Consider the following 13,188-nt stretch of genomic DNA (forward strand, 5'->3'; position numbering starts at 1 on the left):
ACCAAACAAACACCTTCAGTTTTCTTAATTCTTATGCAGAAAATAAGATCTTTGGAACAACAGCATATAATATATATATATATATATATACACACACACACACATATATATATAAATATAAAGCATTCATGATGACACTGCTTAATTCCACAGTAGTTTAGAGATTAAATTATTATATTGTAGTTGTAACTAACAAGGCAGATAATGTATCTGTGGCACTGTCAGAAGCAACACCAGCCAACCCAGAGTAAAGACAACCAGACATAATCTTCAGAAAGAGTCCACAGAGTTTTATACTGCACGTACATCCTGTGACTCAAACTCTGAAGACAACCCCAACCTAACAAAAATGTGAACCTGGCCGTTATCCATTCTCTACCATAAGATAGAAAGATGTGTAAGAGTATGAAAAGTGGGAACACATTATTTAACCAACGGATAGACCTGGATGGACAGTACTAAATATCATGTATAACTTGGTTTTACAGTCACTGGATATCACATTGTGGAGCCACTCAAATCAAGAGTTGCTCTGTTACCATCTCCTTAGGACCTGAATCTAGCTATTGGGCTATTGGCCTTATCAATATTTAGGAACCATGTAAATTAATTTATTAGTATGGAAATACAAGAGACACATCAAGAACTCAGGAACATTCAAGAACACTTTAATTTTCAACACTTCCTCTACTATTTATATTGCATATCTTAAGTTTCATTAACATAAACATATTTAACTTCACTAAAAACTTCACTGCTGGTAATAAAAGACAGGCATTTTCCTCCTCATTTAAAGGACTCTTTGGTGAGGATGCAAGTTACTCTTTTTTTTCCTTCCTTTTTTTTTTTTGGTGTGTGTGTGTAATTTTGACAATCACTAAAATATGCTTTCTTTTACACAGAATTTTGAGTAGTACAAACAACTCAACAAAACAGGAATTCAGAATTATGAGCTTTTTACCTTTCATTGCTTGTCAATCAACATCTGATTTGCTATGTTAAATTTAACAAGAGGCAAGATAACAATCTATCATTTCAGCTTGAAAACATGAACACAGTTCCCTTCAGTTTATCCTCTTAGAGAGTCGCATGCATACATACACTCAGACTGTGGCATTAAACATGAGACTCAAACACTCACAAGTTTTGATCTCTTGTTACTTTCAGCAAATATGAACAATTTGAAGGAACCAGACTTAAGTTGCTGTTACTTCCACATGCAAAGTATATTTTATCCTCCAAAATGAACTTTGTTTGTCCATCTTCCACATTTCCCTTTCTATTTGAAGCTATTTCCAAGAACTTCCTTTTTTTAAAAAGACATATTAAAATATACCACTTAATTCTTTTTTATTTAGAAGCTCTTTTGAGCACTTCCTCTTTGCACAACCAAACTGATGTTCAATATGATGATGATTTGATGCATTTTTGAGAGCTAAAGGCCATATGCAAACTGCACTCAAGAAAGTTGAGTATCTTCAACTCCCTTGGAATACATAGGCAGTAAAACTTGTATTAAAATTATCCTCCACACACTATTTTGAGACGTCAGGTTCCTGTGATTTTCTATGTTCTCTACGACAAAGCATTTCTGTAGTGATACTAGCTCAATAGAATCAAGCCCACAAAGAGTTGTGTCCCAATTCCATGGTAAATTTAAATATGGTAGCTTTATTACATTCCCATCGTACTTCTTATTTACGCAAATAACAAAGCAGAGAACCAAGAGGGCTCTGAGGTACACTGAAAGTATTAGGCACTTTGCAGGATTGATCCTAACATTCAAACCAAAATTTAAACTACTTTAACTCCTTTTCTTTTACTTTGGGTTTAAAATTGGATTGTGTCCTTGGAGAAGCAATTTCTCTAAGATCACTCAGTCATTTACTTGAACCCTGACTCTAATGTCACTTTAAGAAACATTTTTTTAAAATTACAAGAGCTCGTATTTACCTACCATTGTGTCATATGTAATAAAAGTAGTATACACACTTACTCAAAATTGTTTGTTTGAGTAAGGTAGCAAGTACACTGATAGTTCCTGCCCTAGGAGTTTCTCTCAAGCTTACTTGTGAATAAACTATAAAATACTCGTCTATGTTTTATTTTCAGTTACTTTCTAACTAAAAATTTTTATTTGTGCTTGGTTTTCACTTTTTCTTTTTTTTTTTTTTAATTAGCCAATTTAAATTAAACTTCTTCTTCATACCTAGAAATTACTCTTTTATTACAGTGTATGGACAGTATGAGGAAATATTTTCAGAGACTGCTGTTTGTACTGTTCTGGTCTGGCACACAAACAAATGAAGACTATTTCCAGAAATTTCTGATTTTTACTTTTCCTACAGAACTATTCATACTTGTTTGTTGTTAGCATTTCAGGGTACTAATAAAAAATTCAGTAGTTTTATCTGTACAGGGGAGTTCACAGCCATTTAACTTTGATAACATGTCATTCTTCATCAGCTCAATATGCAATGCTGAAGGATGAATGAAAGCACTCTTCCACTGAAGACTCATGACTCCAAAGTACTATGTACATCCTTCTCCTGCAAAAGATTTCCTTGGCCGTAAATTTGGCCCTCCTTGAATCTACCCTTTTCCAAAGTTCTACAAGCAGATTTGAAAAACCAGGCACTTATTATTCCTCTTGCTAATCCTATATATTGTTTTAAATAGGATGAGGTCATATGGTTATGGACTATTTTTTTCAGGGAAGACAAGCTAATTATATTCATTTTGTTATAATATTAGGAGCTTCTAGCTTCAGAAGTAAGAAACACTCCAAAAAGTATTTATCATCATCTTACCTGTACTGCAATTTGTGTTCCATTAGATGTAGCCAACAATGTAACAGGTCTAGTTTCTGTAGTCACTAAATGGTGCCCATGTTGCTGATGTCCCATTTCTGATGAGGCACTATGAAATGCTGCTAAGTCTTGAGCCACAATAGCAACCTTCAGGACAAAAGAAAGAATCAATTGGATGATTTCAGACTACCATTATTCAACTCATGCAACAGTTTTCTTCAAATGTAAAGTTAAATTCAAAGCAATGATTATTTATGAACATAATTTTATCCTGCAAAACAGATCATTTTTTAAGAAAGGTTACCATCACCGTGTTTCTGAAAGTTATGCTAGCTCTCAAAACATAAATATCCTCAGAACTGCACAGAATTCAGTAACTGTACCTGTACAGAAAAATAAATACGTTCTTTTTCACGTGGTACATTTTTAAAACAGTGGAATGCATTTTAACCTGAATATTAAAATCTGTATGACTGTATTTCTACTAGAAATGTTAGCTATTGTATTTATATATTAAAAGCAAAACTGGAAATACATACAAGTATTTCCTCTCTGCCAAATAAATTACAATCCCATAGTATGAAGTGATAAAGTTACAGTTCATACTGGATTCAATTTTTTAGCTTTGCCACTCATTTACTGTGTGACTCTGGGGAGATGTTTAGTATTTCTGTGTCTTATTTTATGTATACATACATGAATTATCAGATTGGTACCTCAAGAATTTTTCCTGGGGACAAAGCATTGTTTCTAAAACATTCAGCAATATTTTGTTGTACAGCACTGGAATAGAACACATCATAGTCTTCTGATGGGAATGATATGACCAGGTGTTGAAAACTGCTTTCATTAGATAAATCTATGTGAATGACAGAATTGTGATGGCTTATGTGCCTATTTTATATTATCTCATAAAGGAACATTACACATGTACACAGGAAAATACTCTACCTGCTGTCCTTCAGTGCCTTCTGCAGTAACCATTGCTACAGAATGCGTTCCCGCAGAAGAGATGACGGCATCATGGGTGGGGACTGTGATAGTGGTGCCATCTTGTGTTACCATAGTGATAGTATTTCCTATGGCCTGCATATCTGCCTGAGATATGTTGACCTGAAACACAAAGTATATCCTGAAGTAAAAAAAAGTTTAACTGATGCTCAAGTCATACTTGAGTTTTAGCTTTTAGCAACATAACGTGTTTTCAGGTAAATATTTCTAAGTAAGATTTGAAAAAAAAAAAAAAAAACAAAAAAAAACGTGATATGCATTTGAAGTTTAACAGCATAATGTCAAACAAATTCCTGCTGGTTGCTTCAGCAGGAATACTCCTGCAAGTTCAGTTTCCTAATTTGAAACAAACTGTCTTAATAATCCAGAATGAAAAGGCTACTTGTTCAGAGTAACACTGGAAAAAAACATTTTAAATCCTGTTCACAAGTAACATACTGGTCATAAGATGTAGTAGCTGTTATTCTACTTCCTGACAGGGATACTCATGCATTTCCTGAGAATTAGTGTCACTCTTTGGACAAGTCCCAGTCTGGGATTAAAAGCCCTCACTACACACATCTTACAGGTGGAGATGTAACATCCCATGATCTTTCAAACACACGCATCTGTTTACAGAAATAAAACAATGGCTCAGTAGTAAGAAAAAGGGTGCATACTTCCCACCAATGTGAATTCCCAGCAATATGAATTAGTGATGTCTCCTGTATAAATGTAATAGGGCATCAGATAAGTGATTTGATGCCTGATTTAGAAGGCAATAAAAACATCCCAGAACTGAAGTCAAGCTGAAGGATTAATAAAAGTGAGAAGAACTCCATGTTAAGGCCTGAAGGCCTTCAGTCAGAGGGTAAAAATGCTAGTTACTTAGTATTACTGCAGTATTCAGGGCTGACAATATAACAGACACCTTTAATTTTTCATCTCCAAGTCTAATTTAGAAGATATTTTTCACATGCTACTGGCATATCAGGTACCTTCTCAGCAGAAATATAATTTTCCCTGTATGCCTTCAACATATTAATAGAGCTAAACTAAAGAACTGTGTTGAAATCCCCTCTTAGTGAAATTTCATACCAACACCTTAAAAAAAAAAAAAAGATATGCACAGGAATTTTCAAGTGGAGATAGCATCAAAACATTCCATCCTCTCTTGTTTATGTTAGAAACAGTAAGAATTTAACACTACCAAACAGCTCGTAAAACAGACAGCTGGACTAAAAAGACTATTTTTCCTAAAAAGTGTGTGAAGGCAAGACAACAGTGAAGATGATCATCAAATATTAATAGAATAATCAGGGAATTCTGGGAAACCTCAGAAAATAGGCTGTAGACGTAACAGTTGTTGCAATAGCCTGTGCCGACATTGTGAGCACAACAGACTTTGAGTTGTTAACAGTGACAAAGATAACAAGGATAATAAAAAAATTTTGAATTGTATTAATACAGTTTCAGATATCAGAATATGTGGTCTAATTCAGGTATTCCAGAGGAGGCCCAACCTTAAACATACTACATGAGCTCCAAAGAAATTTATTTCCATAAGAAATCCATGTACATACTTATTAAGGATCCTAACTGATTTGAGAAAGCACATGGAGCATACACAACCACCAGCCTTAATTCTCAACGTATTTTTGTCATTTCTGTAGCACACAGGTTACTTACATGTTGGGTTCCATCCTGGGAAATTAGTGCTACTTGTTGACCTAATCCTGACTGAGTAACTGTAGCAACCTGTGCAGAAATTACATCTTCTCCCTCCACACCTGTCACATAGGCTATCTGTGAGCCTTTGAGAACATCTTCACCTTGACCTGTTTGACACAAAGAAAGCAAGAGGGTAGTTTACATACTCTAAAGACCGGCAGGAAAGATAAATGACAACAATTAAATGCCAGCCTGGTTTGAAGGTTTTTAAATACTTCAGCAGAAAAACGGTAGTGGAAAGATGAGAAAGAAGAAGGAAAAACACCAAAAGCAAGTCAGAAAGTCTCAAATTATTTGTTTTTAGAACCCGGGGTACAGTCTTCTGGCAATAAGTTACAACACATCTAAATGTGTATTTTCATTATGTGTAGTATTTATATAGTTTATAAGCAAACATTAAAAAGGTGACAATTCTAATTAATTCTGCAAACGTTAACCTTTCCATACAAGAGGCTTCATGAGAACACAACCGGCAGTTTTTCAAAGAGTTATTCATTAACAAACATACAGAAGAATACAGCGATGCCTTTGTGTGAAGATTTAAGTAGCGTTAATTATCTTAATAAATGTTTAACCTCAAGCAAATGAATCTTATCATGTTCTTAAAAGATGGCATTAGACTATAGCAAATTTGCTTGAGGCATTCAGTGCAGTTTCCCCAATATCTGTAGTAAAATAGAATGACTAATCTGACCAAAACAGTTTGTATCTGCATTTCCTATCTTAGTCACATCTAAAATCAGAATTTGACATTTGTAACTGTTCTTGAAATACTTCCTTTAGCCTAATTTTTTATATTCATAGGATACAACACTCGTATCATAAAAAACATTCTAAAGTAGTACCACAACACTCAAGCTTGTTTTCATTTTTGCCTCTAGGACTGTTCACAGAAACTGCTGTTAACTGCAGAAAAACCAGCACAGTCTCAGGGTGCTGCACAGACAGATTCTTCCTTTTCACAACGCAGTACCTTTATTCCTCCCCAAAGACTGCCAACAACTATAGTGTTTTACGCACTCAGAAAAATCTCCTAGGTTGCAACCAAACATTTTACACTCTGGCAGGTTCCTTCCCACATTCATGTTCATAGCAGGATTTTTTATGGCAGGTTTGCTGGGGCTGCAACTCTATTTTCTCTCTTATTCTCAGCTTGCTATAAAACTCAGTTTATGAGCTGGTCAATTACTCTTGGTTTCTGTTTACAAATTGACTACCGCACTAAAAAGCCCTACAAAGAAGTTAAATAACTTTATTAAATACCTCAGATTTTTATCTATGTTTTCATTTGGATATAAAAAACAGCAAAATATTATCCACACCATTTGTTACAACAAGAGATTCAAAGTCTGAAACTCTAACCTGGAGGTGGCTCAAAAAAAGCCTCTTGTTCTTCTTCAATTGGCTCTGTGTCATTATGTGCTGTCCGCTTGTGCATAGCAAGTGTAGAAATCTGCTTGTATGTTTTCCCACAGTGATTACAGTTATATGGTTTGGAATGAGTATGTACAACATGATGTTTGTATAAACTGGAATACTCTGTAAAACGTTTATCACAACCAGGAACTGTACAGACATAGGGCTTTTCCCCTGTATGGAAAACAGAATGGGTAAAGAGAACTTTATCCAGGATGCAGAAACAAAATTGTCAACAAATTTGTAGATATTTAGCAACACATCTTTATTACCAACCAAACTTCAATTTCAAAGGCAGTAGTGAAGCTCTAGTTTATCAATGCAACCTCTCGCTTTTTTTTTTTTTAATCTGCCAGTGAAAGTTAGGCCCTTTTTTCTCCCTATCATTCCATATAAAATGTCCTTCTGATGAAGACAGAATGATGCAGTCTGAAAGATGCAATCTGCAGAATCTTTTGAAACAGATCCTAAGGATGAAAGCAAATGCAAACTGCATCACTGTGTGACATACATAGCACCATGGGCTTCTGGGAAGATACCAACCTAAATGTCAGTTTGGCACAGCACTGACAATTTTGTTCCTTTATTAGTGGAAGCTCTGTACTTTTCTTCAGTGATCAGCTATGTTGTTACACTAGTAGAATTTATCTTACTTTTGAGTCTTTAAGGTCTGAAGAAATCTACAGGAAGCATATGTTTAAACAATTATGGTTTAACATAAAAAGCACCTTTAATTTAAAATCAATGAAACAAACATCCAAATTACATTATAAACTAAAAAGATAATCTGAGATACAAAACTCATCTCTATCAAATTTGCCTGTGTTTCTATAAAATATATAAGGCTGTATATAAGGCTACCAAGATGATATTATATATATAGTAAGAGCTATTAATAGTCCTTACATTTTAGAACCTTCTAATTTGTGCAGATTATTTCTGCTGACTAACCCTGCCAATCAAGGTGGCTAAGTATTTTCAACTCTGGTCTATGAAAAGAAGGTTTTGATCACCATTCCCGAAGCAAGGAAAATACAACTGAGATGAAAGGGTGACTCACAAAGGTGAGCCAAAGTCAAGCTCAGGCTTATGCTTTGCTGTTATTTAATATACATCTCACAACACTGGCAAGCCCTAGAACCATATTAAGTATCTAACCTGGTGTCCACTGAAGACAAAGTTTTGCATTCATTTCAAAGAGCTTTGGAGCCAAATGAAATTTTTTCTACCTTGACAGCAAGGAGGGAGAATTAACTGCTTAACGCCCCACAGCTGACGGGAGATAAGGCCCAAACAAAAGTACCAGGTCAGGTCACATAAACATGACTATACAATTACAGTGCACCAAAACAGTGTTCAAAAAAAAAAGAATGACACAGGCCCTCCCAAGCAGGTTCCACTTCAAAACAGAAAAACACCATTCATATACCTGTGTGTATTCTCACATGATTCTTATAATTAGTTGCACTGGCAAAAGCTCTCCCACATCCTGGCTCTGTACAGTAATAAGGTCTTTCGCCTGTATGTGTCCTGATGTGAACCTTTCTAATATTAGACGTTGTGAACGACCTGCCACATCCTTCAAAAGGACATTTAAAGGGCCTTTCACCTGAAAAAAAAAAAAAAGAAAAGGTACACATGGAAAAAATATGAAAGAAAACAAAAATCACTAAGTTACCCTGAATGTTGGAAACCAAAGCTATCTAATTAAGAACCTCAGTCAGAAATACCATGAGCATGTGAACATGGAGTGCTCTTTAGCAGTATCTGGCAAAATTTCAGAAAACTGTAGTCTGTGATCTAAATTATGAAGTATTTAGGTTAGTACTTTATGATGTACAAAACAGACTCGGTTGCTGACTAGCTTTCATACTGTGCCATATTCTAACATGTATTTAACCCCCCATACAAATTCTTACATACATTGTCCAATACAAGTGTATTATACTATTTGTATATTTCTCAGTTGTAATGAACAAGATGAAAAAATACCTTCATGATTTAGTATATAACCAAGATCCAGATGGATTAGTAAAACTCACCACAGAAAGCACTTAACCTAAAAGAGCAGAGCCAACTTTGTAAAGAGAGACAGCCTTGAAACTCAAGTTTCAAACCCCAAAACCAAAGCAATCACAAATACAGATTTTTTGTTGTTGTAAGACTATTCTTATAAATTTAAACACAATAACTCACTTAATTCCACCAAAACCTTCACCATGAATGACAGATAAGATCAGTCCCTCCCTAATCTCCCTGACCCTTCAGATCTACCAAAGCACATACAGTTGCTGGGGGGCAGAGCAAAATAGGGCTGACTTTGGAGAAGTGCAAGACACCTGACATGCTGTTCTGTCGTAATTTCACACTGCTTAGAGCTAAGTACATTACACTCACTGTACTGTTTACCAAAGAGGAATCTGAGAGCAAGAGAGGGCAGATTACCACTACAGATACGACTTTAAATACTTAAAGGCAGAAATAAAAGATTAAGTCCTGATACAGACATTAATACCATGAAACTCCAAAGTAGTTAGCTCCTTGGCAGAGGAAACTGTAATTCACTCCTTAAGGCAGCTGTTTCGGGAAGGTTTTTCAGTTTTCTGCCAAGGCAGAGTGTATGTGAGTGTACACGCCTCAATGTTGTGTTACCATGGCTCCCCTAATCCTTCCTTCACCGCAGAACCTCAAATTACAGCCTGAAAGGAGCAGGGCTGCAGAGTCACCCCGCCCAACAACAGACCCTCCATTACAAACCAAAACAATGATTGTTCTTCGAGAATGCCTGGAAGAATGTCATCCGACTGGTTTGCGGGGCCAGCCTTCATGTTTCTAATGGAGTCGCTAGAAAAGTGACCTGTCTCCAGGTGACTGAGATTTCCAGCACCAGCAATGCAAAGCAGGTCACAACGCTTTCAAGCTCTTCTCCGCAGGAGTCAGGAGGAAGCCGAGCAGCACCTGGTGCCACTAGCTTTTCTGACACCAGAATCGGCTATCCAGGAGCTCACGGAAGCCGCGGCAAAGCACATGATGGCAGCAGAAGTGAGACTGGCCTGCCACTGAAATCACTTTGGGCTAAAATAGGCAGAAAATGAGGAAAGCACGAAACACTGGTCTATAGGATAAAGTTTCAAAGCCATGGGAGAGTGGGCAGTGTCCCTGGACTTGCTTGCCTCCACCGGGTGCACTGTTGCACAGAGTATGAACACACACAACTCCATCCATTTGCACAAAGGACTTGGTTTTATTTTTTACACGTTTGGAATATTTATTAACATTTGTTTTTTGTAGCATATGTTCGTTCATTTTTCTGCTGCAAGAAGGGAAATGGGGATAGCAATAATCTGAGAACTATCAATCTTCATGAAACCCACAAGCAATTTATCTCAAAGCACCAAAATGTAAAAACACTGATGCCATTTCTAAAAGGTAAGCTGGATTAGTGAGGGGAAGATCCTTGTTCTTTTATAGCTGCAAATGAAACCATAAAGGCACCAAGTGACAACGTGACACTGCTAAATGTTGGTGCATTTGCAATGGTAGTGTGAATGCTTCAGCACTCTTATTATAAGAGCATGCTGGATTTGCAGTAAATTGTTAACCATGCTGAAACGTTTTTGAGCTCACTGGGCTTCAGAAAGAACATACACAGGCTCATTTCGTAAGTATAAAGTAACAGAGCAATCAGAGAAAAAAATCCACATACATGAATTAACCAGAAAAAAAAAAGTGATAATAGTACCTGTGTGAGTTCGAATGTGTTTCTGCAGGTCTCCTGAAGTCTTGAATGATTTGGTGCAATTTTCTTCTGTGCACCGATACGGCTTTTCACCAGTGTGTGTTCGGACATGACTTTTTAACCCATACCCTGAAGATCAGAAAAGATGTTATAACAGTATAAATACAAAATTAGGATGGTCAGAAACCATCAGTCTTTGACTCTTTACAAGCTCTTCATTCTACCATACAGAGCAACAGAACTCTAGATACAGTTTATAATTCTTTTTCTTTCTTCATTTATTAAGAAAGTATACTTCTTACTCCCTTCAGAGGGATAAACTGTAATGATTATAATGTGGACAAATATTTATTCTGTCTTCTGAGGAAGCTGTATGCTCTCTATCCTGTCTACTTTTTTTTTTTTTCATACTAACACTATCATCTAAATGGCATTTGTTAGCTCATATGAAAATCAATAATGAAGTCAATAGTAGTAGTATCTACTGCTATCTGGGCTCCAAGTTATTCTAATTTTTTTAAACCATATTATTATCACATGTATACATGCCAACTGACAGCAGTCACAGATGCTCACTCCCTAGACTACTAAGTAGACAAGACTACTTTCAGAAACTCATCATCATCAAAAACTCTACAAATCTAAAGCAACCGTTGGATCAGACCCTCTTTGTTAACAATTTTGTAATTAGCATTTTACCAATATTTTCCCTTCTGCACTTCCCTGAAAATATGACCAGAGAACACCCGAAAAGCAATTTAAAAACAGAAACTTGAATTTTCCTTCTGTCCACTAGTGATATATATTTACACAAAGTAAAGTAACAGTCTGTAAGATGGCACCTGCTTTAATTTCAGTGTGTTCTCAATATATCCCTAAAACACCTAAAATTCCTATTTTTGATTTCTGAAAAACACACAGGATGGCTACCAACTAGAACATTAATTCATTCTTAAATCTAAAATAAACTCAATTTCATGATCCAACCCAGTGAAGTTATAAATATTTAAAATGAGAGCATTCAGTACTTAACATGAACTATACCAAAGGCAAGGGTTGTTGAACTAAGCTGGTACAATGGCTCTGACCACAAATACGGTATTAGTAGACAAAAAGCTGTTTATAGCCACACATGAATGGAGTAGTCTGTATGAAATGCAGAGTTCACTTCAAGAGAAATGTCACTCTGATACAGTTAGATAAAGAATACTAAAATAAGAGGACCTCCCATCCCCTCCCATCCAAGTTCTTTTCAGCTTTGAAACAGATGATCATATGTTTGCCTCCAGCCAGCAGGTTCAGCTTATTATTGCCTCATTTAATTTATATTATTAGTTTTACCTTAAGAAAGGACTATTTTCTCAAGATAAAATCTGACTGTATCATGACTGGTGAAGACTAAGGGAAAGTGTTAAGTGTTTCACCTCATTCCCCCTTCTTCCTTTCCATCTGCTGCTCTAGATGCAATTACTTTTTTCTGTAGTTCTCATAAATGTATTCCCAAGCAGGTTCTTTTACTTAGAAGTTTAAAAAAAAAAATTACTAAAAACTTATCTTATATGGACAAACATTAGCAAGCAGTAAGAGCTAGTCTACAAAAGATTACCTGTTGCAAAAGCTTTACCGCATCCAGGATGTTCACACTGATACGGTCTGTCTCCTGTGTGTGACCTTTCATGTACCTGCCAAGACATCCAATACACTGATTTAGTGAAATGTTGCATCTGATTACTTCAAAACAAACAGCTCATTCTCAAAGACAATATATTTTATTTCTCTTCCTAAGATTCACATTAAAATGTCCTTAACTCAGTGATAAAAGTTAACAGAATAGGGTAGCAGTGTTTTCCTTAAAATTACAGATGTCTCATTCGAAGGTCTAGCCTAATCCTTTTGAGTCAGTTTTGCAAAAAACGTTTCTGTAAATATATGTGCAGTTGACAATGTGCAACTACAAAAGACAGTATGCATAAATGCCTCAGGCCCGCTCTCTTTTGATTTTTAACTCCACTGAGAACTTCTACTGATCCTCTTACATTGCATGAAATCTCTACAGCAAGGACACCATTGTAGCATATAATCCATGCAGTCAGTTACTCACTGACTCAACAGTGCTCCACTGCAGGGAGTTTACCTCATCTGCAAGTGATTACCTCAGCCTAAACTGAGCTCTACATTTTTACTGTTTCCAGTAATATTTTACATTATTTAAAAACAAAAACAAGCAACCAAAAAACAAACAAAACGCATGAGAGAAATAAGGAGTTGCCATTTGTAAAGAAAATGTTCCAGCTCTTCACTTTGAATGTTCAATTGTTTTGAAGAATTAGACTTATGATGAAAAATTCTTTCAGAATCTGGAATTCTTGCATGATCAAGTATACATGTAGATTAGAGAAAGTGAACACTGGATTTCAGAATTCCTGTGATACTGCTGGTGGAACCTACAAGAGATTTCTTACATGCTAGCAATATAAGAGCCCAGCACGCCACATCTGCATC

At 35.9% G+C, this 13,188-nt stretch overlaps 1 protein-coding gene across 3 annotated transcripts in view; it reads right to left on the minus strand.

Moving 5' to 3' along the window:
- Positions 1 to 13,188, minus strand: part of ZNF143 (zinc finger protein 143) — a 37,976-nt gene that overhangs the window by 1,130 nt on the left and 23,658 nt on the right. For 2 of the 3 annotated variants that reach the window (XM_080593352.1, XM_080593351.1), the window contains exons 9-15: positions 12,293 to 12,368; positions 10,690 to 10,815; positions 8,377 to 8,556; positions 6,894 to 7,121; positions 5,490 to 5,638; positions 3,762 to 3,923; positions 2,811 to 2,957 (exon numbers count right to left, since the gene is read on the minus strand). In XM_080593352.1, the coding sequence (XP_080449478.1) occupies positions 2,811 to 2,957; positions 3,762 to 3,923; positions 5,490 to 5,638; positions 6,894 to 7,121; positions 8,377 to 8,556; positions 10,690 to 10,815; positions 12,293 to 12,368 (1,068 nt within the window). The remainder of the gene's footprint in view (positions 1 to 2,810; positions 2,958 to 3,761; positions 3,924 to 5,489; positions 5,639 to 6,893; positions 7,122 to 8,376; positions 8,557 to 10,689; positions 10,816 to 12,292; positions 12,369 to 13,188) is intronic. The other variant, XM_080593353.1, reaches the window with a different exon arrangement.

This window comes from Anser brachyrhynchus (genome assembly GCF_964034855.1).
Source record: "Anser brachyrhynchus genome assembly, chromosome: 5".
Taxonomy (NCBI): Eukaryota; Metazoa; Chordata; class Aves; order Anseriformes; family Anatidae; genus Anser; species Anser brachyrhynchus.